This window comes from Sitophilus oryzae, unplaced genomic scaffold, assembly GCF_002938485.1.
Source record: "Sitophilus oryzae breed Bouriz unplaced genomic scaffold, Soryzae_2.0 scaffold_358_pilon_pilon, whole genome shotgun sequence".
Taxonomy (NCBI): domain Eukaryota; kingdom Metazoa; phylum Arthropoda; class Insecta; order Coleoptera; family Curculionidae; genus Sitophilus; species Sitophilus oryzae.
Window position 1 is genome coordinate 1,069,276 of NW_022146927.1, and position 26,273 is coordinate 1,095,548.

A 26,273-nucleotide genomic window follows, 5' to 3' on the forward strand; every position below is an offset into this window, starting at 1 on the left:
ATCTTTAAATATCTCAAGATTTTAAACATATTAAACCCTTATAATAAATACCTTTTTTTGGGCCCAAGAATCCAAAAATGAAATAAAATACCGGGTGTTCCATAAGAAAATATATAACTTTGGTATGGATCTTAGTTCTGAAACACCCTGTATATTTCAAAATAATTTTAAATTGTGCACATTGTCTCCCCACATATACTCCTAAAATATTTTGTTTCTACATCTTTCCGTTTTCGTATAATCAACCGAGGCGAATGAGGTGCGTCACCCTGTATATGTAAATTATTCTAGGAAGGTCTGTTAATAAAATAAAATTAATGTCCCCTGGCTATAATTATTTATTAATTCCAAAAATCTCCTATAATACTACTTTGGACTACCTGTAAAAGGATTTTGAATATTATGCCGTAAAATTAAGGAAGTATTTTTCCAAGAATTTTCGATATACCCTCAATATTTTGTAAACCAGCCTTAACAAAAATGGTCTAAAGAAAACACTCACGTCCTCTCCGATTCCTTTTCTATTTAAATACATCAGAAAAAGACAGAAACACATATTTCTGAACGTGAAGTACATCCATAGTTGATATAACTTTATATTTAGGAGAGTAGTTCTAAAATATGGATGTTTCTTTTTATTTTAGATACATTAAGGAGAGATAGACATAACTCGAGGTATATTCTTTGACAGATAAACGTAAAATGACCGAGCCGCAGTGTTGCCGAAATAGAAAAAGCCGTAACAGAGACCTCAAAATTTCCCTGAAATTTCCGTATTTTGTAATCTTGTTAAGCTTCATTCTGAATCTCAAAATTAGTGGTTTCAATTAGCGTAGAAGTTTGTTCCTTTAATTCCAATGTAAGCGTTCACAACGTCAAAATTAGTGGTAGACATTTTCAATTAGTAGAAAAAGTTATCAAACTTTTAACTTTTCCACTAACTATACTTCAAAATTTGCGAAAAATGTCATTTTGGCCTTTGATTATCTTCCGTGTCTTCCGTCAAGAAAAATTGTGGTTAGAAATCAAAAGTTGATTGTTTTATAAAATATTAGGCTTTCTCTATGGATACAACTGACCAACGCAAGCTGTTGCTAGAATATTCTATTAAATTTAATTGTATTTTTTAAATATTGTGAATGACCGTAAACTAAAAAATATAAGGTGTAATTGAAACCAGTAATTTATTCCACTAATTGCGAGGTTCTGAATGAAGCTTAAAAGTTTGTTAACTTTTTCTACTACATAACTAATTTAGACGTTCTGAATGCTTACATTGAAATTAGAGTGACATACTTCTATGCACTTCTATGCTAATTGAAACCACTAATTTTGACGTTATGAATAAAAATCGGTGTAAACACTGTAATTTCCGTACTATCGGCAACGCCGCAGAGCCGAGGGTCCGAAACAGCTGATCGTGACATGTCCCGTTGGATTTCTGACATCAGTCTGCGGATTTTGTCAACAAAAGTGTCTGTAGGGCCTGCAAAAGCCCGAAAAAGTTTATAATGGCGGGTCCATCGGTGTTAAATCCTCTAAATTACGTAGTAGAGAGACAATACAGAGACGGTTTAGTGATAAAGAACCGGATATTCAAAGAAAGATTGGCTCAAGCCAGGAACTTTTACAGAAAAGACCTGTTCAGTCACTACGGGTGTGTGAACGCTATCGAATTTTCCGAGGAGGGTGAATTATTGGTTTCCGGTGAGTGAATTAGTTGAGTTTTACTTTATTCTTAACAATAATTAATATAAACTATGATTTAATCGTCAGGCTGTACCTAAAAAATGGTCGCCCACATTTAATTTCTGACGTACAACGTACATAAGTTTCGTAAATTATATTTTTATGATCCAAAGAATTTCTTGAATATTTTACTAGTGTATTTACTGAATTAGGGTTTATATTGAATATATTTTAGCCTAAAGTCTTGAGATTTACAATGAAAGAAAATTAAATAATATAAACAGTGAATTGATAGGCAAAGGAGAATTAAAAGAAAATGGTTGCCATGAAGCTCACTATCATTTTCTATTATAGATAAAAGTCACTGGTTTTTAGGATATCAAATTTTGAGTTGTTTATTTAATTTATTTTAGTATTTTTGCTTAAAAATTACAAACATAAAGTCAATGATTTTAGGAATTATTTTTCTCAATTTATATTATTATTCTGGCATAGAATTATTTACATGTAAAGCATTTTAAGCAGCTATTTTTGAGCATGAACCAGACCTAGTGGGTTTGAATTTAAAATTTTTGTTGGAGACCTAGTAAATAGTATTTTTGACCTATTTTTTGCTTTTATACATTTTTGTTATGATTTTTTAACAATTTATTTTGCCCACGACTTTGTCCAAGTAAAGCAAAGTCCCCGGTGTTGAATGCTGTCATAAATTCATGACAAGTGAGCTTTGAAATTCGGATAAAATCCGCAATTACAGCAAATTCATTTTTTTCACTTGCAACGACAGGTTTCTGCCTAATAGGTTTTTCATAAATCACACTCTGCTCATCAGCTCTGCGAAATAGGACAAGTAGTTTTTCAAAGGAACGCGTACCAGGAGGATTCCTATTTGGATATCTTTGAGCATAAACCCTTCAGGCAAAAAAACAATTTTCCTCACAAAATAAAATCACTATATCCATTTCTTCCGCCAGCAGATACTGCCTCATTTTTCTTCATAAAATAATAAATACTTACTTATTAAACTATTGTAGGTAAATTAAATGTCACTAGAAAATTGCCATGGCGACACCAGCCATCTTGATTGCCATTTTAATAAAAAATGCTTTTTGTTCAAAATCTGAGTCAGATAGGTATAGGAAACCCTAATATGGTTCGAAAGAGCATTTAAATCTGCTTCGATTTATTATAAAAAATACAGGGTGTTGTATTTGAAATAACGAATTTTATATTTAAAATCTTCTTGTCTTGTCTTGTCTTGTCTCGGTTTTGGCTTTGCTACTGGGCAATTGCCAGCTCAATTTTATGATGACCTCAATGTTAAAATCTTCTTCTTCTTCTTTTAGAAGGCGTATCGCCTGTTTAGTTCCGGTTTCCTCCTCGTCTAAGCAACTCTTGCGAGGTTGACTGCCAACCACCTGCCAACTGTCTTGCCAACGTTTAGGTGGTCGTCCAGTAGGTCTTCTGCCATGGGGTACGTTGTTGCGAATTATTATGGCCATTCTGCCGGGGCCCATTCTATTGACATGCTGGTTCCATTCTCTTCTTCTCTGCCTTATCCATCTGACAACGTCGTTTGTTTGGCACTTTTCTCTTATGTCTACATTTCTCTGTCTGTCCCTCAATGTGTATCCAGTTATCATTCTTAAGGTCTTCATTTCAGTAGTTCGTAGGATTCTCTTTGTTACTGATGTTTCAGCTCTGGTTTCCGCACCATATGTCATCAATGGTCGTATGCAGGTTTTGTATATTCTTGACTTACATTCTGTACTCAAATGTTTGTTTTTCCATATGGGATATTTAAGATGTCCTGATATTGCGGCAGCTTTACTGGCTTGTTTCCTTACATCTTCTTCCAGGAATCCTGAGCTTGTAATTTTGCATCCGAGGTGTTCGAATGACATTATCTGATCAATAGTTTTGTTTTTTATTACCAATTTGCACCGTAGAGGCTCCTTTGTAATGGTCATGCATTTGGTCTTATCTGTGGAAATTTGCATGTTAAGTTTTTCTGCCTGTCTGTTAAAAGCTTGTAGCATTCTTTGGAGGTCATCCTCTGACTCTGCAATAAGTACTGCGTCATCGGCATAGCATAATATGTTTACTTTATGCATTCCCATTCGATATCCTAATCCAGGATTCTTGACGGTTTTTATTACTTGATCCATGATTGTGTTGAATAGCAGAGGGCTGAGACTGTCGCCTTGGCAAATACCAGTTGTAGTTCGAAGATGCTGCGTTAAGGTAAAGTTTGTTCTTATTTGGGTTGTTGTGTTTGTGTTTAAGTCCTTGGTAAGTTCGGTGAGTTCTTTCGAGACATTACTGCTTTCCAAGATGGTGATGATGTCTTTTAGTTGGACCTATCAAAGGCCTTTGTTAAATCTATAAAACATAGATAGGCTGGAGAGTTATATTCTAAGGATTTTTCAACTAGTTGCCTGAGTATGAATAGTGCATCGGTAGTTGATCGGTTTCTTCGGAATCCTTGTTGTTCCTCGCTTATTGGCACTATTGAGGAGATTTTGTTCGCAATGATCTTAGTCAGAAGTTTTAGCGAGGCGCTCAGTAATGTTATTCCTCTATAGTTTGCTGGGTCTGTTTTATCTCCCTTTTTAAAAATGGGTATTGTTATACTTTGTTTCCAGATCTATTTAAAATAAATATTTAAAATAGATCACCAATTTTTGGTACCCCTGTATACATTTAAGGAAGCAATCAAATTTCTCAGTAAAGTTTATTTCTCTACCTTTAAACTCAGCACAAGAATTAATTCTGAAAAGTAATGTACAGGGTGTTGATATTTTCTTTTATAGTATGCATATTTAAATAATCTTTAAATATCTCAAAAACCAAAGTTTTTAAACATGTTTAACCCTTATAATAAAATGCCGTATTTTATGTCCACGGATCCAAAAATGGAATAAAATACCGGGTGTTCCATAAGAAAAAATACAATTTTGGTATGGATCTTAGTTCTGAAACATCCTGTATATTTCAAAACGATTTTAAATTATGCACATTGCCTCCCACGATCTCCCGAGGCGAATGAGGCGCGACACCCCTGTATAAAAACATTTTTTTTATCGTTTGTTCCCAAAAATTGACTTATTTTTACTCGCTTTTCTACACATACAGGTGGAGACGACAGAAGGGTACTGCTATGGTCCTTATCAGAAGCAATCTACGACAGGGGAGCGCCGATTTCCATGAAAAAAACGCACAACAGCAATATTTTTTGTGTGGCCTTCGATTCAAAAAACAAGAAAATCTTCTCTGGCGGTAACGACGATCAGGTTATCATCCACGAAATTTTCTCGTAAGAAAACTAAATTTTTATTATAATATTCGCAGAAATCATAAAAAATACCGCTAAAAAATACGTCCAGTTGTTTTAATAGTCTATGCTAAAAATTCACCTTAGACTATTAGAACACGACTTTTGGGCGTGAATTTTTAACCAACATAAATCGAGACTAAGTGACGTCATCTCAGGGCAAAATAAAGTTCCTATTGCGTTTTCAAGCAATATAAAACGATTGTTTCTTATTTTATTTAGCCCATACTACATATAATATTATATCAGAGACTTCTATTATGATTATTTTAATGTTAAAAAATAAAAAAAATATTTTTTAATCGTTTTTAAAATATTAGATAATAATATTAGAAAAAAAAGTTTGCTACCATGGAGCGTTAACACCCCCTAGACTCTCCTGTTAGTCAGCTTTTTTTGTAACCAACATTATTGATTGTATGACGTCAGTTCAGGGCTGTTTTTGTGTGACCAATATACTATAATATAATATACTATACAATTTCTGTTTGAATTGAAAACATTATTTTTCCGCCATCTTTGTACCGCAATATCTCCCCAATGGTTGACTTTTGACCCAACGTTTATGAAGCAAACTACCCTTTATTTTGAACAAGGAATCACCCCCTGAAGTTTTTCGCATTTGTTTTGAAAATATATATATATATATATATATATATATATATATATATATATATATATATATATATATATATATATATATATATATATATATATATATATATATACACAACAGCAAGACTATTACATGTTTTTATTGTACAAATAGGTATAATATTTTATTTTTTAATAGTCTGAGGTATTCATGCACCTTAGACTATTAAACCATCTGGATCTATCTTTTTAGTGGCATTTTGTCACCAACATTAATCAGAATTGCGTGTCGTCATATCAGGGCAAAACAGAACACTGGTTGTGTTTTCAAGCACTATAAAAAGCTTGTTTTTTATATTATGCTATAAATATATTTCAAATAGTTGAACTTTCAGTGTTAGGAAAAATATTTTTTCGATCATAAACTATTAAAACCCCTAGACACACCTATTAAATATCATCTTGTAACCAACATTATTTAAGATTATTTTGTAGTAAAACTACTAGAATATGACTCTATTCCAGAGGTTTTTATATTAAAATAAAAATTACGGGGTGTGAAACAGCCATTTCCAAGTTTTTATCGGGTAATTTTGAAATTTATGATATTATATTTAAAGGGGGAATGCCATATGCACAATACCCCATAGGAAACCCGTCTATGGGCTCAGTGTGAATCCCCAAAACGACGAAATCATCTCTACAGCGGGAGAAGATGGTAGATTGCTGCTCTACGATATCAGAGAAGCCCCAAATCAAGGTAAAAATCATTTATTTTATCTGTATGTCCACAGATTAGGGTAACTGATTATTTTTTCTTATTTCATACCAAGATCTAATTCGATATTTTCAATTCTTTCTAATATTTGTTCGTTTTGAAAATTTTATAGCTTCATATATATTATTTTTATTTATATTTCTTACGATTGGTTTGCAGAGGCTTTGATTCTCGCCAAACAAAAGACTGGTTTCCATTCTGTGATGTTCAATCCCACCAAGCCTAGGTATTTGGTCTCGGCCAATTCTGAGGAGGGGGTAGCCTTATGGGACTGTAGAAAACCCAGAGAGTAAGTATCAACATTAGTGATGGGCATTACGATCCTTTTTAGTGAATTGAGTCACGCGAATTTTCTCATTTCCTTTTTCTAGAGAACTACTGAAGTACGACTCGAACAGCGGTAAATCTAGCGGTATTAGCGCATGTTTCGACTCAAATGGTACCAAAGTACTAGCTCTAAGAAGGCGGTTGCCTCCCGTACTGTACAATCTCAACGAGGAACATTCTATCTGTCAGTTCTATCATCCTCAGTACTACAACAGTTGTACCATGAAGACGTGTTCCTTTGCTGGTGATGGCGACGAGTATATTTTGAGTGGTTCCGATGATTTTAACTTGTATATGTGGAAAATACCCAAAGACAATGGTAAGTAATAATCTTGGATACCGTACGATAAAAAAAAATGGCGTCAAAGACGGCTGGAGAATGATAATCGATGATAATTTTGGCTAGATCATCATACAAATAAAATAAAAATATTTTATGATTTTTTTAGCTGAATGGGGACAATCACATATGGTTTTGCGAGGCCATAGAAGCATAGTGAACCAAGTGAGGTACAACAAGCACAACAACTTGATTGCGTCATCTGGTGTAGAAAAAATGATCAAATTGTGGAGTGCTCTTCCTATAGGTAAAACAAATTTCTGCCATTTTAGGGTATATAAAAATATTCAATATTTTTTCACACCTCTAACAAGTTATAAGAAATAATTATTATACAGGATCTTTGTTAAATAAATGCTAGGTAGGTATTTTAAACTGACAGTATAAATGAATATTTTATTTGCTAAAAAAATGTTAACATTTACGGAGTATTTAAAAAAAATTATAGTGCCGAAAATGCGCTCTCTTGCAATGTTGCCACCTCTTATGCTACTCATATTCTGCATATTTGTGTGTTTATAAGTTCCCGGTAATTCTAATTTTCTACACAAAAAATTACGTGATATTATTAATAATATCTCGGTTAATTTTAATTTGTTTTGAAGACAGTAAGTACCTGCATTAATTTAAGGGATACCCTGTATAATAAAAAATACGGATGATAAAAAATATTTTTCTTAAAATTAGGCACTTGGAGGGGGTCTTTGTTAAAAGAATATACCGATCCTGCTCGCATAGTGTACACTCATCAGGATTATGCTGAATTAGTTGGCAACAGTGGAGAAGTACGTTAAAGACATACACCTGGTATTATTTAGAGTGTTTTTTGATTATTTATTGATCTGTTTCAGAGGATATCTCATGATTACAGTGATCAATCCACGATGGAGGACGCTAAAATGATGGCGTTCTTTGATTCACTGATCCAACGGGAAATTGAAGGTAATTTATCATTTCAATGATTGAAAAAATCATTTCTAAAGATTTTTTGTCGAGTCCTACAATATTGGGAGTTGTACTCTGTAGAGTATACTAATTTTAATAGTGATTCGGAATGATTAGGCAGATTAAATTAAAAAAAAATACTTAAAATTAATTAAATATTACTTATAAGTAATCGCAAAACAATTTCCGATGCACGTGATCAACTTTGAGTGACAAGCGGTGGCGACAACGCTGCCAGACTGTGATGGATTTATGAGATGAATCTTAATGTAAAATTTAGTTCTTAAAAGAACTGTTTGTGCTTAAAAGTACAATTTTAAAAAAAATGCTATGATAATCGGCAAAAAAACGAGAATTTCTCCCAAAGATTCAACAACAACATGATATTATACAAAATAATGACTGACATTATGATAATTGTCAAATAATAAACGACAACGTTGCTGATCGCGGCGCAATGTGACCAACATGGCGATAATAAAAATCGCTTTAAACTAATTTTTGCAGCTTTAATCTAAATAAAATATCTGTTACAATCACTTGCTCTATAAAGTAAAATGAAGAGCTTCGGTATCTTAAATTATACAACATATTTAAACATTTTTGGCAAAATTTCATTTAGTCAGGTTTATAGACTTTAGTGTCAATTTCGATATAATTGATGACGTGCATCGGAAAATCTTTTGCGATTACTGAACTTAGATATCTTCATATATTTTTTTCCAGGCTGGATATCGAGTTCGGAAGTACAAACATCGGACAGTGACTCGGACCAAGAACAAGACTGGTCCAAGCTCGTGTTGAAAATGTACAGGAACGGTAAGAACTGCGCGGACGAACCCAAACGACTGAAAACGAACAAAATCGCGCAGCTGATATCGAAAAAGCGCAGCCGGTTGGCCCGCATGGCGCATAACAAATCCTCGAGCTCGGTGAGGAGACTGATGCTGAGAGAAAAACGGAAAAAGAAGGAGAAACACAATGGTGTGTCGAAAAAGACGCCTAGGAAAGGATGTGGATATTTGGAGACGAATAATAGGGTCAAATACGAAGCTAGTCCGAGGTAAGAGTGTGTAAATCGGATATACAGCGTTGTCAAGTCTTGCGATTTTCCCTAAATTTGGGGAAATCAAATATTTTGTTCTACCTAGTATAGCAAACTGTAAGAGAGTATTATAAATATTTTGTTATAGAAAAATCATTAAAAAATAAAATAACCACGGTAGTTGATATTCCAAACTTTAGCAGCGTTGTAAACTTCGAGGTTTTTTCCTAATATTAAGGGAAAATTATTGGTTAGCACATGCATACTTATAATATTGCGTTTATTCTTATTCCATTATTTACCAAAGTCAGGTTACGTTCATCATTTCTTATTATTCTCGTTATACAAAAATTTAGACGGTGTTGCCAAGTTGGATTTTTTTCCCTAAATTTTACCGATTTCAAGTTAAGCTACCAAACACATCAATTACTTTCCACATTTCTTGCTCGTCTTGATGTTCTAAAAATTAGACAATGTTGCCAAGTTACAAACTTTTTCCTAGATTTAGGGGAAAGAATCGGTTGGTTAATACGCGGTACTCGTACGTTTTTTCAGAGTAAGGTACTGAACTGATCAGTTACTTTTAAAATTTGTCACATTTCTCGATACCCGAAAAAATTAAGCCGTTTGCCAAGTAAGAACTTTTTTCCTTAAATTTAGGGAAAATATCGGTCAGTACATTACACGTACCTTTTTTAGATTAAGGTACCGAACTCCTCAATTACTTTAAATATTTTTTATTCTTCTCTATTTTTCAAAAAAAATAGGCGGTATTGTCACTTTGGATTCTTTTTCCCTAAATTTCGGGAAAAATATAGTTTGGTAAATACATTATATACGGACGTTTTTCAGATTAAGGTACCGAACTAGACAGTACCTGCGCGAAGCCTGCGAAAACGCCGGCATCGGCGTACTCCTAGACACTCCCAGTACTAGTACGGGTATCACCAGCTCGAACAGTTCGATGTATAGGTTAGAAATGGACCAGGATTCCGAAGAGGAAGCTTTACAGAGTCCGCAGGAAGAATTGCAGGAAGAACTAAGGTCTAACGACGAAGAAAACTTGGTTAATATACTTCCTACGCCACTGAATGGAACGCAGGAGCATGTTTTTAGTGGGTTGGACATGCCTGCTGCGAATAGTAATGGGCAAGTTAGTAATGGAAGAGGTGGTACTACGAATGGTACGACGTCTTCGAGTAGGAATCATCATCAGGAGTTAAATAATGGTGCTTCTACAAGTAGAGGTAAGAAAAATACTATAGGCTTGGTGCATTCTCCGCCGGTGCTGCCACCATCAGAGAATATCGTAAACAACGAGTACTTACAAATACACTGGTTTAAATAAGGAGAATACGAAAAATTTATTATTTAATTATCCTATAAGTGTTAGGAAGTATAATTTGTGAAAATTCTAAAAATAAAAATAACTTAAATAAACTTTTTAGATGAGTTCAATTACGGTAGCGAACATAGTTTTAATCACCGGTTTTGCTAGTGGGGCTAATTGGGGCTATTTCGGCTATAACGAAAATCTTTAAAGGTGCATAATTATAATTTTAGATGTTCATAAAACATTTAATCACTAATGATTAAAAAAGTATACCATTAATATTGCAATTTATATTTTATCCTCTCATATGTCTATTTAATTTTTTGATTATGTAACGAGCACTTCGTTTACTTACTTGTTTCGTCGAACTGCTTGAATTCATTTTTGTTTTTGATCAAATCGGTGTGAGAAACTATGAAACTATAAAATGTCGTTTCGGGAGAGTTGAATATCTGGGAAAGTTAATGAATGTTATTGCACCCAACAACGCCCTAATTACGCTCTCCTTTATATGTTAACATTTTTTCGGCAATTTTATTAACATTTGAAATTGTCCCAACACAACACGACACCTAGTTCGAATTCTTGTTCACTTAATTTTTACTACCCGAAACAGCGTTACATCACACAATCTTCGTACCTGAATGTTTCATAGTCTCAATAACTGCACTAGCAAAAAACTAAAACATTTAAATATGTATTATGACAAAACCACGATTTCAATATTATTTTAATGCGATCAACATGACGGCGGCGTGAAACATGTACTGATAATTTCTGATTTTTGCCGTTGAAGCGTTGCGCTCGGAATTTGTTGCAATCAACTGAAATGCACCAAGCCAAATCTTAGATATTTCTAAGAAGATCCATAGAAAATATATCGATAGTATTTTTTCGCAATTTTAAATGAAACCACCATACAAAATCAAATAAAGAAATAAACCTTAGGGATGTGTAAAAATATCGATACTATAAAATATCGATATTTCGAATCAATTCATTTAATTCAAACCAATCCTTCTGTTCTACAGGTACAGGGAGCAGTCGCAAACGGAAATCCATCCCCGCCGCCATCAAGACCGTCGACGAAAACAGCCCTTCGACCAGCTCGGCCAACGGCTACTGGCTGCAAGACGCCCCCACCACCACGACCACTTCCAGCGACGAGGATTACGAGTTCGACTACCACCAAACTCCGACGAAAAAGCGCAAAAACGACGATTTCACGGACAGCGGCTGCGGCACGGGACCCAGCAGCTCCAAGTCCCGACCCAAGGTGTCGTTTTCGGTGAAAAAAACGACGCCCCACGGTGGGCGCCAAAAAGACTGCAGCAGCGACGAGGAGGTGAGAAAGGAACGGTTTAGGAAACGAGTTCGGAAGGCGAGGGTGAACTTTAGGAAAAACGTCTGTGCCGACTCCGATTCGAATTGATTCGATCATATTTATGTATTTAGACTGACTGTTATTTAAAATTGTGCCGAGATTGTGGACTCGCTTCGTTTTAGAGAGGACGGTATACGATTTTTGGTCGAGCTGGAACTACCTGTATGTACAGTATCAGATAGGAAAAATAGGGATGTCTAAAAACGTCGATAGAAAAAATATCGATACTTAAAATTATCGATATTTTTTAAATCGGTACCACGTATATGTGCAGCATTAAATAAAGAAATAGAGATGTTTAAAATTATCGATATTTTTTAAATTGGAACCACGTATATGTGAGAATTAAACAAAAAAAAATCTCTTAGGGATGTCTAAAAATATCGATATTTTGAAATTTTTAATTTTTATAACTTAAAATATCGATATGTTTTAAATCGGCCCCACGTATACCGGGTGCGTCTCAAAAGTGGCTCACCCCTATAACTTTTTTATTTTTTCTGTTAAAAAACGAGATTTGGTATGTTAGTATATCAAATAAATTGGGATTAATTGACGTATTCAATTGTTTTCGGTCACTTCCTGTTCCACCGGAAATGACTACAACTTTTGATTTTTAAATGGCACCCTCTGTATTTTTTTTACTTTATTCGATAGAAAGTAACATTCTGAATAGAATGACATATCACATGTCAACTTTTGACACTTTCGCATATGGTTTATTTGAAATTTTAACTTGCGGTTCGTAACGAAAATTTAACTCGAAATACCAAGTGTGTGGTATCAAATTATTAGTAAAAAAATGTTTATGCTAATGAGCCACCCTCATTCCATTTGAAAAAATTGAAATATGATTAACAATACGATTTGAGCATTTTTTAACGTCAGGACAGTTTTTTTAGTGTCAGGACAAGACAGTAAAAACATTAGACGATCAAATCTATTTTTTCAAGGCTCCTTGATTAAGAATTAGTGTTTTTAACATAGCCATGGCACTCTAGATTGAAATTTAAAATACAATTTTTGATTAAGCGAGAATGTTAAAAGTTGACATATGATATGTCATTCTATTGAGAATGACATTTTCTATCGAATAAAGTAGAAAAATACCGAGGGTGCCATTTAAAAATCAAAAGTTGTAGTCATTTCCGGTGAAACAGGAATTGACCAAAAACAAGTGAATACACCAATCAATCCTGATTTATGTCATATACTAACGTACCAAGTCTCGTTATTTTGTCTGAAAAAATAAAAAAGTTATAGGGGTGAGCCCCTTTCGAGACGCACCCGGTATGTGCAGAATTAAATAAAAAAATCTCTTAAGGACGTCTAAAAATATCGATATTTTGAAATTGAAATTATCTATACGTACAGGATCAGAAATAGGACAAATTACGGATGTCTAAAAAGATCGATAGAAAAAAGATATCGATACTAGTAAGTATCGATATTTCAAAATTTCGATTTTTAAATTAAAACCATCTAGAGATATGTATGGAATGAAATAAAAAAAATCTTAAGGATGTCCAAAAATATCGATATTTAAATTGAAACCACCTTTAAGTACTGAAGCAAATAAGAAATAAATCATAGAGATGCCTAAAAAGATCATTAGAAAAAATATCGATAGTAAAAAATATTGATATTTCGATATTTTAATTGAAATCACCTATACATACAGAATCAAATGAAGAAAAAATCTTATAGAAACTGTACAGAATTTGTCGAATATGTATAGAATAAAACTAAATATAATAATTGGGCATGTTTGAAAATATCGATATAAAAGATATCGATAAAAAATCGATATTTCGAAACAATATTGTAATTTTGCGGCAAGCCTTCCTATATTAGTAGGAAAATTATTATTTTTAAAATGCATCATTTCTTTTTTTGCTGTAAATTATAATCTAGGGACATTGCAATCTATAGTCTAGTCCAGCGGAAGGATATGACAGTGACAATCGTTGTTTGTCATTTTAATCAAAACGTATTTCGATTCTCCTGTCATTTTTTTTTATGTTGAAATACTATAATATTTCGCAGACTATACCTATTTCAATTCTATTCTAATTTTGTCCGATACTGTACATTTTAGGTTTATATATTTTTTATTTATATGTTTTTATTTATGTTTATGACAGAGCCTTGACAAGTGCATGTAATAACCTTAAAAAACCTCAATAAATACATCAAAATATGGTTTTCATTTATAATTGGTGGTTATACAGAGTTAAGCCAGGAAATGATGTCTTGAATTATTACAAAAATTCATATTTATGTTTTGTTACATATTTTTAGCTCTGTCTTGAAATGTATTATAAAAGTGTATGTGTTACTTCATATCTGATTCCCTAGAAGTAGTGTGGTGCGCGAATATAGTGATAAAACCGAATCAAGAAAAAAAACTCTTATTAATAAATTGCCAACAACAAACAAACTTTTAAAATTATATATCTTGTATTTAGTTAGTAAAAATAAAATTAAAAATACGTGATTTTTAGATTTGTAGTGTATCTTTGGGATTTTATTTAAATGCCAAAATTATATGTTTATTTAGAGCCTTAAGTTTTCTGTCTTTGATTTTATATATCCCATATTTGTTAATTTTAATTCATAGGTTTATTTTTTTTTTCTTTTTAAGAGAATAATTATTAAGAATAAAAGTTATTAAGAAAAAGCTCGTCTGCTTTATTTAAATCCTGTTTTATCTACATTTTACCTGCTTGCAGGTAGTAATGTTATAAAATATCGATATTTTGAAATTTACAAAAATTTACGGAATCAAATAAAAAAAATGGAAATTTTAGTGGTAGGTATCTAAAAAGATCGATAGTTTGAATAGTGAAACTATCTCAAATTAAATGAAGAAATAAATCTTAGGGATGTCTACAATATCGATAGAAAAAATATCGATACTGTAATATTGACTTTTTGAAATTTCGATATTTAAATTGAAATCACCTGCACATACAGAATCTATTAAAAAGTCAATCATAGGGATGTTTAAAAAGATCGATAGACAAAAAAATATCGATAGTAAAAGTATTGATATTTCAATGATTTAATTGAAACCATCTATGCATACAGAATCAAATAAAAAAATAAATCTTACAGATGTCCGAAAATATCGACAGAAAAAATATCGATACTATAAAGTGTAGATATTTAAATTGAAACCATATTAAAGATTTCATTCGGTAGGTCAACTATAAAGGAAACAAATAGTTAAAATAATAGTTTATTTATTTTTAAAGCTTTGTGCGATAATAATTGAGGTATACATTTTTTTAATAATAATTAACTTCACCGTACTGAACTTTAACAAAATAAAACAATAGAAAATTTATAAAAGAGTGAAAAATTGAGATTCTACAGTCACAATATCAGATAGAAAATAAAAGCAACAAAGATTTGTACAAAGAAACAAATAAAAAATACTATAAAAAATAGAGAGTACAAAAATATTATAACAATATGTTCTTTGAACTATATCTTTAAGAAACAAAAAAAAATCGATTATTAGTAACAAAATTAACTAAAAATATACTTAGCACTGGCTATTTTTTTTCGAGAAGCATTTTTAGAGCACCACAACATTTTTTAAAATTTTATTTTTGAATTACGTGTAGGAGTTTTAAGAAAGTTTTCTAAAATAATTTTTAGTGATGAGGGTCCTGAAATAAAAAAAAAATACTATAACTGGCAGTAATAACTAAATCTCAGAATATATAATATATTAGGGATGTCTAAATATAACGATATAAAAAATATCGATACTAAAAATATCGATATTTTTTAAATTGGAACCATCTATACATACATACATATGTATGTATAGAATTAAAGAAAACAACTCTCTAAAAATATCGATAGAAAAAAAATCGATACTATGAAATATCGATATTTAAATTAAAACCATCAATACGCACAGAAATAAGGAGATAATCTTAGGAATGTCTAAAAATATCGATATTGTGAAATTTCTATATTTAAATAGAAATTATCTATAAAGGGAAATTAAAACAACTTTCGGTGCACGTCATCAATGACACCATGCGTCTTATGGAGATTGCTGGTGGTGGTATTATGATGTGCAACTAAAGTTATTTTAGTTTCCCTATACGTATATATTTTATTTACTGAAACTGTAAAAAACTTATTTCTCAGAGATAAAGAAACTGTTATGTACCTGTTTATGGAACAATGAACCCGCCAAAGAACCCAGTAGACCTCCCATACTGCCTAGACCTCCCACTGAACCTTCACCTCCAACTTGTGGTACATGAGGTTGTTGCTATACAAAAATTAAAGATTATACCGTATGATCGAGAAAAAACGGCGTCAACGATGGCTATGAAATGAAGATCACTGTCATTTTATATGTAAATTTATATGGGAAATGTCATTGATCGTCATTTCCCAGCCAACTGGACGCCATTTCTTTTCGATCATACGGTATAAGAACCATGTACAAATATTTGCCACAATATACACCAAAAAACAATATAAAATAAGTTTTTTTAAGACTGACCTGATGTTGTTGACCTCCTCCACCAGATAGCAAGCCGGACAAAAGAGACTCGACTGGGCCTCTTTGTTCCTGTTGAGGAGGATGAGGATACTGACCATATTGCTAGAAAAAATTCAGTTATATGCAACCAGTATTACACTGAGTCCTAAGGATTTTTGCTTGTTTAATTTCAACCCTAAGTACCTTCGATATAAGGTCGTGAAATAACACCAATTAATTGGTTGGTTTTTAATGATTTAGAGGCAAAAGGCAGATATTAGAGAATGTATGTACAGGGAGATAACATAACCTAGTCGTCTTTTCTTAATATTATTCATATATTTCTTACAGCAGAATTAGAAATGTGTTAAAAAAAGCTCAGCCAGTGTTAAAAAGCCTTAAAAATATGTTTATATCAACACATAACCTATAAATTTAAGGGTGCTATATTGAAAAAAATGTTTGTGGTGACTGTTTATTTAAATATGATATCTGTGGTGATAGGGATCAAGTTTATAAGTATAAATTTAAGTTATTAACTGATACTACAAGAAAAAATAATTATTTCTATTTTCAAATTACTAATATTTACTTTGAACTACAGCTAAGTAGATTGAGGAACATATCAGAGCACTCAGAGCAGTGGCGTAGCTATCAGAGGGCTACGATCTCACACTTTCTGGCTATAAATATTAATATATTTCAACAGGACATCAATCATATCAAGAAGCATTGATAATAAAAAGTTCAGATAAGGTCCTTGGTTATCTAGCTACGCCACTGTGCTAGAGAGGGTTAAGTCAACTTACTTGAGGACCCTGCGCAGGTGCTCCAGCTTGGTTTGGCCCTTCTGATCCTGAATAACCCGTATTTTCTTGCACAGGCCTTGTTGAATTGTGCTGATCCCCAGCCCTACTCAATAAACCTTGCAACATATTTGTTATCAATTCTGTGTTATTCTGAGAGGGATTCTGAGTATTCACATTTGTAGGATCCTGTTTATTACCTCCTTGAGTCAAACTCTGTAATAAACTGCTCAAAACGTCATTTTGTTGGCTCTGAGACTGCGAGGAAGCTTGAGGATTATAAGACTGAGACGCTGGTCGATTTTGATCAGGATTTGAACTCACTAGACTGGAAAGGATGCCAGAAAGAACGTCTGAGCCTCCCTGTTGGTTAGTTTGTGGATTCTGAGAAGGTTGTTGTCCTTGAGGGTCTTTATTACCACTCATCAAGCTCTGCAAAATTCCCGATAGCATATCTCCACCTGCGTTTTGACTTTGAGGGGTTGCCTGAGGTGTAGGCTGTTGATTCTGACCCCCTCCGCTCAGAAGACTGGACAATATGCCCGATAAAAGTTCAGAACTGCCAGATTGACCACTTTGAGCCCCCTCAGGTCCTCTAGGAGGATTCTGACCTCCCAGAAAACTGCTTAATAGCCCTTCAACAGGCCCAGGCTGGTTTTGAGATGCTCCAGGTTGATATTGAGGACCTCCAGGAGGTCCCGGTTGAGGTCCGGAGGTAATGGTGCCTCCAGATTCGTTAATGAGGCTGCTCAAGGAAGAATCTTGAGGGTTATTGACCGACTGGGGTCTGGAAGTGTCTTGGGTGGGGAGATCTGGATAGATACCGTACCTCTGGGAACAGGATTTTGTTTGAGATGTTAATGAAAAAATTTCGTGGAGATTTGTCTTAAATAAACAATCACCTCGGGTTGTTATTGATAAAAGCGACATCATGTAACATTAATCCTAAATTATTATTACAAATATACAGGGTGTATGTTAAATAAGTGTATAGGTAGTGTATTATGGGTCTAGAAACATGCCTTTTTGCAAAAAAATGTTGAAAATTTTATATTTTTCTTGAAATCACTTTTTAGTACTGCAGGTTTATTTTCTTGAAATTTCTTTATTGTGTATCAAAGCCTTGCAATGTTGCCACCTCCTACATTAGCCGCATTCTGCATAATATTATTGTGTGTTTATAAGTTCACAGTAATTTCAGTTTTCTTCCACAATAAATTAAGAAAATTAATTTGAATTATATCAGTGGCAATACAAAAATAATTCTAGAAAAAGGCATTGTGCTTATTTTTTAACACATACTAATACATTTTTACAGTTATTTTCAAAAACTGAAAGGATAAATCTTAACAATTATTACATATTCTTTTCAAGCGATAATACGAATTATTTTCAGTCAAGTTAGGCATATACTTTCTTGTCCATGTGGCAACACTGGACGTCGAATAAGCTGACAACCTACTGATGTCAGCGGTTCTCAAAATGTAAGCTTTACTTTTTTAAAGTTTCAAATAACTCGGTCATTTTCAATTTATTTTAAAAATGATAAAATAGAAAATATGTTTCTTTTGTCGTGAGCTACCAACCCTTAAAAAGTTGCACTTATTTAAGAGACACCCTATATAATAAAAAATAAGCAGCAAATATGGTTTTAGTATATTTCTTAGTAAAAATCCTTTATAAAAAAAACAATATTTCATGGCTGAAAAACTATAATTTTGAGTAGATTTATATTTTTACAATAAAATAACTTAATTGCAGTCTTATTATACGATTAAACCAAATATTAGTTTAAAGTAAAAAAAGTGAATTAAAAAAAATACACCAAAACAGATACAAAAAAAATCATGCAAAAAAAAACTATTAAAAATAAGTTAGACACACATACCTTAAGACACTGACAACATCAACGAAGTTTATTAAAAAATCAACATCGACACTGATGACTGTTCATTTAAAATTTTTGAAAAATTTTGACTATCAGAACACCAAAAACAATTTAAAAAAGCAGAAAAAAGTCCATATTGTACAATATTCATTCATTCGTTTTTGACTGACAGGCACATCGTTACGTGCAGACGACGCTTAAGGCACAAAGAAAAGTAAATACAAAAAAATAAACTGTCAGTTAGATTTATCTAATAAAATATTTTAAAAAAATCATTATTAATTCTGTCTGAATGATAAAATATTTTAGGCATATATTTTAAAAATAATAGTATATCGTTTTATTAGGAGTAAAAATGACACTTTTTGTGGCGAATCTGTACGTTTGACGTTACAGGCGAGGCACAAAAAGTCATTTTTACTCTGAGAAGAACATGCAATTTTTTTTCAAACGGCACAAATGATTTTTTAAACAATTTCAAACCGTTGCAAATAATATAAAAAAAAATTAAAAGTAATACCTTGTAAGTAATTATACAGGGTGGTCCGAACTGTATTCCGGAAATATTCTACAGATAAAAATAAGTAAAAAAGTTCGTATAAATGTATGTCCTAAAATGCTTAGTTTCGGAGATACAGGGTGTAGAAGTTTCATTTTTATTTCTATTTTTTTCCAAATAATTTCTGAAGTAACGTCAATATTTAGATGAAAATTGGTGTCTGGGAGTTTTGTGATACGAGAAATTTGATTTTGATGTCAAAATTACTCCTATTTGTAGGGAGCGCCACCTGCATGTGTTTTAACCTTTGAATAAGAAGACTAAGGAAAGAGCATAATGCTATCCATGTATTCATGCATGGTGGGCGGAAAAAGCACTCTAGGGTGGGGATCCTTGACAGTTCTGTTTGACGATTCAAAAAGATTTCATATTTATGATTTCAGTCTAATAACTATTTAGTCAACATGTTTGATTTATGTCAATGATGACAGGTATTGATAATTTCCATTCCAAATATCTCGAGAACCATTACTTGCAGCGATTTTTATCAAGAGACCTTTTTTATGTAAAAAAAAGTCGTAAATGTATATTTTTTTACTCGGTAGTTTTATACAGGTACAGACGAAAAGTTATTACTCTTCAAAACAGTTAAAACACATGTAGGTGGCGCCACCTACAAATGGGAGTCATATTGACATCAAAATAAAATTTCCCATGTCAAAAAACACCCATCCACCAATTTTCATCTAAATATTGACGTTGCTTCATAAATTATTTGGAAAAAATCGAAATAAAAATGAAATGTCTACACCCTGTATCTCCGAAACTAGGCATTTTAGGACATACATTTATACGAACTTTTTTACTTATTTTTATCTGTAGAATATGCTGCCGAAGTTTCCGGAATACAGTTCGGACCACCCTGTATATCGAGAAACTATTGTTACACTCGTTGAATTTCCCAATTTATGTCAGTTTAATAATATATTTTCGTACTTTTATGCTTGGGCTTAAATATTGTCAACCACATCGCAAAAATTAATACTTTTATGACGTTTGAAAAAAGTTTCTATTATGGTTTTATTTAACACACAATGAACAGCAACATGTATGAAAAATTTAAAAAAAAACTTACCGCATTTTGGTGTTGGTAGCCAGCTTGTTGTGGAGCTTGCTGTCCCCCTCCTGAATGTAAAATACTCCCCAATAGTTTTTCGGCAGCCCCACTTTTGATAGCCCCGGCTAAGATGTCCTGGGCCTGTTCTAGGAAGCCCCCGAATTGTGACTGAGGCTCAGCCTAGTAAAAAGAAAATATAAAAATTGGTCAAGTGCGAGTCGGACTCGCGCACGAAGGGTTCCGTAGCATTCATTATCTATACAACATTAGACACTATATTATTATAAACTTTTTTCCGATTTAGCTGAAATTTTGAATGCGCGTATAAGTAATATTTAAAAAAAATGAAGAAACACATTACTAAAAATTGTATTAATCAATAATAAATATGTAAAAAGTAAAAAAAAAGATTAAAAAAAAGTCGCTTTGACTAGGATTCGAACCTGCCTTACTACGGCTCCAACGTCATAGCAGCTTTAACCGCGCGGCCCACCGAGGACTTGAAAAATTCTATATAAAATTCTTACTTAAAAGATAATGTTTAGTGAAAGTACATTTTTATTTATAAACATTTATTTAATTCTGTTTTTAGTATTTGTTCTTATAGCGGCAACATAGATACATTATCTGTAAAAATTTCAACTGTCTAGCTATAACGGTTCATAAGATAGACCTTCGTGCCAGACCGACCGACGGACGGACAGCGAAGTCTTACGGCCGCATTCATAGTCGATCGCTAGCCTCCCGCTGGCGGGAGCTTTCCCGAAATTCTTCGTTCTTATTTCAGAGTCGAGCGCTCTCCGAGTAACGCGTGCGCACATCCGTCATATAGAGTAACCGCTCTCTCGCCGGCGGGCGGTTGGATAAGCATTTTTTTTCCGTTTCATAGTCGATCTCCAGGCGAAGAACACTTGCGCAGTTTAAACCCCATCCGGTGATTTTCGGGCGGCGACTGGAGCATGTCCTTACCATCTCCGGGCGGTCCGCCAGTTTAGTCTGGTTTATTTCTCTAGTTGAAAGAAGCACCAAGCAAACTGAATTAATTATGGATATTTATAATATTGTGACGATTAACGAGAACGATGACATTCGTATTTTTGAGGCCATTATTCATTACGATTATTGTTAGTTCCCAGTAGTTAATATGCAGATAAAAAAATCGTGGGTGTTTGGAAAAGCTTGAAAGGGAAACAATGTTTTTGCGACGTTTCGCGACTTTATTGTCGCTTCTTCAGGCACCAAAACATATGGTATAATGTGGATTAATATATGTTTTGGTGCCTGAAGAAGCGACAATAAAGTCGCGAAACGTCGCAAAAACAATGTTTCCTTTCAAGCCTTCCCAAACACCCACGATTTTTTTATCTGCATTATTCATTATATTTGAGGCATATGAATTCCGTCCGTCTATTTGACCATTTAAATGTTTTATCGTTTTTGTTTTGTTATGTTTATGATTTTTATTTTTCTTATTGTTTTTACGTTTATTACATTAATTCTCTTTGTAATTTACACAAACTGGAAAAAAATATACCAAATTCACCAAACATCAGTCATCTACACAAAACAAAAATAGAGCCAATTTAAAAATATAAATTACTTCTACTCTGGTCATATTTTCCCTTAAAATAATTTTAAAATCCTTAACACAGCACCAATAGGTTAAGGTTAAGGTCTATAAAAATTTATAAACGTAATAAAAACGAATCCATAAAACTTTCAAATAAAACCGAACAGACCTATGGAATTCCCCATTATGTAAATTATTAACTTAATATCCTTTTTATTATAACCCAAAAATATACCTAGCCAAAAAAATATGTATATAAAAAATTGTAAATCTTTTTACTATAAGTGAAGGATTACGAAGATATTATTCATTACTTTAAAACGAATTATAACAAAATAATGGACACATCAATAAAATATTTAAATTACCCAATATCAATAAAATATTTAAATTATTAATATTTAAATATTTAGAGAATGTTAAAGTTCGTATAACCGATTTTGTGTAGAAAAAGGAAGAAAACATGTTCCCTGTTGTTAAAACCCTCCACCCGAAGTGAAATTTTGTCGGCGACGCACCGTCATTTTCGCCAGCCAGCGGTGCGCTGGCGGCCGACTATGAAAGAGCTTTTTTTCTCTCCTGATATCGAAGCGCTCGCCGGAGAAATCTTCGGCGAGCGCTTCTTTTCGGCGGGCGGCTGGCGCTCGACTATGAATACGGCCGTAAAAGTCTATTTGGTATAAACTATAAACTAACATTTTATAGCTCCTCTACGTTTACTTATATCTCTGAGACTCAAACAAACTTACCCCTGGAGGAGGTGGTGGTGCTCCATAACCTCCATAATTAGGAGGAGGTGGACCATAATTCCCAGCTGGAGGAGGTCCATAGTTACCAGGAGGAGGCCCATACTGTGGAGGTTGTTCCGCATTCAAAGGCGCAGAGCTTGTGGCATTCTCAGCACCCAAAACAATACCCTCATATGAAATGAGTGTTATAGAAACATCACCATCGATCACCAAGTGGGTGACCTTCTCGAAAGGGATCCTGTGGTCAAATTCGGCAAAATGCTGACCATTTATTGCGATCTAAGGTAATATTAACAATAAATATGCATTTATTCGTAAGTTATTTAAAAAAAAACATTACTTTATAGCGATGTGGATCTACTAAAAGCAGAATTTCAAAACTTTGAGCTGGACCAATGGGTAACTTGCCTTTGCCCTCTTCTTTGTCCCATGACTGGTCTTGGTAACTATTTCTAGCAATATAACCTAAAATATAGAGTGGTGTTGAAGGTCTGGATTAAAGAAACATAATTTCTATTTGTCTTTTTTAGATAATTTTGAAAATAACCGAGTTATTTAGTTTTCAAATTTTTAGAAAGTGGGAACATTTTGAGAACCGCCGGATCTTAGATTATTCGACGCCCTGTGTTGCCACATGTACAACAAAGTCTCCGCTTAGCGTAATTGAAAATACTTCATTTAGAAAATCTGCAATAATTGTTTTAGATTATTATGCTTTCAATTTAGTGGAAAATAACAGTAAAATAAGTCCAGTGCTTTTTCTAAAATTATTAATGGGTTTTATATGGAAAATTAATAATACAGTACTTATAAAAACACAAATATACAGAATATGGGATATACAGACCGGACCACCGTAATAGTAACATAGGCAGAACCGGAGGAATTAGCGTATGCCCGTTCGCCGGTAGTTAATAGGTAGAAAATGTGAACAGAATTTGTATTTATTCGTGTTTTAATAGCCAAAACGAATACACAGATTCTCGCTACAGCTCTAGTGTAAAATTTATTTTTTAAGTAAAATAATGGATGTTTACGAAGTTCGTGAGAAAATTCAAATTGTAAATTGTAAAATGGTATTTCCAAAATAGGTCTTATCGGGATATACAAACAAAAGAACAGGAGTTAAAGCAAGTGTTTGGGGTGGTTTTGTAGGGGAGCATATGATTGGTCCATTTTTTATAGAGGGTAATTTAACTGTTGCAGATTCTCCCTAGAATTCGTGAGTTATTGGGATAAAGATTCCACAATGTCTGGTTTCAACAAGATGGTTGCCCTGTCCACAATGCCTGTATTGTTCAAGAATATTTGAACAATACTTTTCCCAACCGTTTAATTAGCGGATATGGAACTATTTTGTGGCCCGCTAGATCACAAGATCTTTCTCCCAATGATTTCTTTTTGTGGGGTTATGTAAAATCCAAAGTGTATGGTCATAATAGGGCTAATAATCTGGATGAGCTTCAAGTAAAAATACGAGAGGCTTTCCAAACTATTAGCCCTAATATGTTAGCCAATGTCAGACGGGGATTTTACCACCGCCTAGGCTTCTGTCTAGCACAAGAAGGTGGTCTTTTTGAACACTTGTTATAATTTTTTTTTATTTAGAGTAATATTTTAGTTTTTGAAGGTAAACACTTAAAATGAAAATAATAAATGCTCGGCACTCCTCGCGTCGTATTCCTAGTCTGTCACGACCGACCCGTCCAAGCACAACTGCAACTGCGTACTGCCTGACCAGCCGACTAGTCGGCATCGGCAGTGAAGTACGAACGCAAATCGGGTAAACGTAAATTCGTCCGGCAACTTGCTATGTAACTAGTAGCCTGGTCTTCTCTGCATAGGAGGTGGCAACAATGCAGGGCTTCAATCATGTCATGAATGAAATTGTCAAGAGAAAACACCTGCGGCCAGTGTTGCCAGAATTGAAGGATTTTTATCCAAAAAGAAGACAATATGAAGGTTTGTGGCAGTTATGCACAATAAAAATTGTTAAAATATGTAGTAGGAGAATTTATTCGGGTTCCTACATCTACTTTTTCACTTTAACGGTGTTTAATTAAGGATACTTGTTTGAAACAATGTGGCTGTCAAAAAGTCTGCAATTCAAAAGATTTTAACTTTTAACAAAAAATTAATAGATACATAGATAATACTGCACTATCACATTTTTAAACGTGTTTTTTTATTTAATAAAAATTTTATTCAAAATACATTGGTGTCCAAAAATTACCAGAAATAAGTCTTTAAAAATGTTCTAATTATAAAATACGTAAAACACACGAAATTTGGTGATTTTTCACAAGATCTGGAATCTTTTGTGAAGTTGAAGGAATATGAAGAGTTTTTAAAGCTCTTTTAAATACCTATAAATTTCCCGGAAATTTTTAAGAAAATACAAAATGTTCAACATTAAAATTGGAACTAACATTTAAAATACTGGCATTTATTTAACAGACACCCTGTAACGTTAATCAAAATGACTAAGTATCTACATAAGCTATTATTAAAAATAATTATTTATATCTATGATGATGATATAAGATTTAATTTGGTAATTATTTATTTTAAATTAAGATGTCATGTAATTTAGAATTAATTACCTTGATTTAATCTGACAGACACATGCAATGCTGTATCATCTCTTGGCTTAATATTAGAACCAGTGGCAAGATTAATGTTAAATCTATCACTATTTGGATGGGTAATACCCTGTATACGAATCAACCTTCCCGGTTGTAGGCCTTCGGGAATATCACCTACAAAAGGCAACTCCTGAAAATAAAGTTTTTAAGAATTATATACAGTAATTGTAGAATAAAATAATCAAAAAACTTACCGGGTTAACAATAGGCTCAGTCATAGTTGTAGACTGACTTCAAAAAGCTGTAAAAATCAAAAAGTTAACACTACAAACACAGTCAACAAATATTTTTTTACTATGAAACGCACTTATCCACGATTTATAGTATTTGTGTGGAAAATAAGTGGGGAAAAAGCAAGAATCAAGAATAAATATGTTTTCGATGATGTAATATCTATTTATATAGCTTTAATAATGATTTTAAGATGAATTAAATAAAGTTGGCGCAAGGCCTAGAAAGAAGGATAAAGGTTCGAAGGTTTTTTGATGGTATCTAGAAACTTTAATAAGTTCTTTTGTTATTCGGGTGTGATATTAAAATAAATCGATAACTTACATGCTTTTTATGTGTTTTGAAGGGTTGAAAATAGCTTTTTATTTGTTGTGATCTCAAAATTGTTTTCAAAAATCAGATGTTTGACAGATGACAGATGTGACCTATATTTTTTGTACTGCCCTCTATAGAGATTTTTTACAAGTTCACCGTTAACCAAATAAA

General features: G+C 33.0%; 2 protein-coding genes across 3 annotated transcripts; one reads left to right on the forward strand and one right to left on the reverse strand.

Annotated features, from left to right (window-relative positions):
• The first annotated feature begins 1,413 nt into the window (after window positions 1-1,413).
• Window positions 1,414-12,007, forward strand: LOC115884895 (DDB1- and CUL4-associated factor 5). Its single transcript, XM_030903611.1, has 11 exons — window positions 1,414-1,707; window positions 4,825-5,005; window positions 6,238-6,377; window positions 6,555-6,684; window positions 6,767-7,041; window positions 7,172-7,309; window positions 7,750-7,847; window positions 7,914-8,004; window positions 8,734-9,070; window positions 9,905-10,299; window positions 11,417-12,007. Exons 1-11 carry the CDS (start codon window positions 1,512-1,514, stop codon window positions 11,815-11,817), a joined length of 2,382 nt encoding a protein of 793 aa, XP_030759471.1. The 5' UTR covers window positions 1,414-1,511; the 3' UTR covers window positions 11,818-12,007.
• A 2,990-nt stretch (window positions 12,008-14,997) lies between these two features.
• On the reverse strand, window positions 14,998-26,222 carry LOC115884856 (trithorax group protein osa-like). 2 transcript variants are annotated; one of them, XM_030903565.1, is made up of 10 exons: window positions 26,112-26,222; window positions 25,751-25,797; window positions 25,515-25,686; window positions 23,252-23,376; window positions 22,912-23,190; window positions 20,611-20,772; window positions 17,092-17,919; window positions 16,304-16,405; window positions 15,962-16,066; window positions 14,998-15,446 (listed from the first exon to the last, which is right to left on the reverse strand). In XM_030903565.1, the coding sequence occupies exons 2-10, from the start codon at window positions 25,772-25,774 to the stop codon at window positions 15,432-15,434; spliced, it is 1,812 nt and encodes a 603-aa protein (XP_030759425.1). In that variant the 5' UTR covers window positions 25,775-25,797; window positions 26,112-26,222; the 3' UTR covers window positions 14,998-15,431. The 2 variants fall into 2 exon arrangements, with proteins under 2 accessions (XP_030759425.1, XP_030759426.1); XM_030903566.1 differs by lacking the exon at window positions 26,112-26,222 and having other exon boundaries at window positions 25,751-25,925.
• Window positions 26,223-26,273: the final 51 nt, after the last annotated feature.

What these genes read in the sequence shown, in the direction of transcription:
- LOC115884895 (XM_030903611.1), top strand. Translation starts at nt 1,512, where the DNA reads ATGGCGGGTCCATCGGTGTTAAATCCTCTAAATTACGTAGTAGAGAGA. An exon ending in GGGTGAATTATTGGTTTCCG is followed by an intron (nt 1,708 to 4,824) that starts GTGAGTGAATTA and finishes CTACACATACAG; the next exon opens with GTGGAGACGACAGAAGGGTA. An exon ending in GATCCAACGGGAAATTGAAG is followed by an intron (nt 8,005 to 8,733) that starts GTAATTTATCAT and finishes ATTTTTTTCCAG; the next exon opens with GCTGGATATCGAGTTCGGAA.
- LOC115884856 (XM_030903565.1), bottom strand. Translation starts at nt 25,774, where the DNA reads ATGACTGAGCCTATTGTTAACCCG. An exon ending in CTGAGCCTATTGTTAACCCG is followed by an intron (nt 25,687 to 25,750) that starts GTAAGTTTTTTG and finishes CTTTATTTTCAG; the next exon opens with GAGTTGCCTTTTGTAGGTGA. An exon ending in CACCTGCGCAGGGTCCTCAA is followed by an intron (nt 16,406 to 17,091) that starts GTAAGTTGACTT and finishes AATTTTTTCTAG; the next exon opens with CAATATGGTCAGTATCCTCA.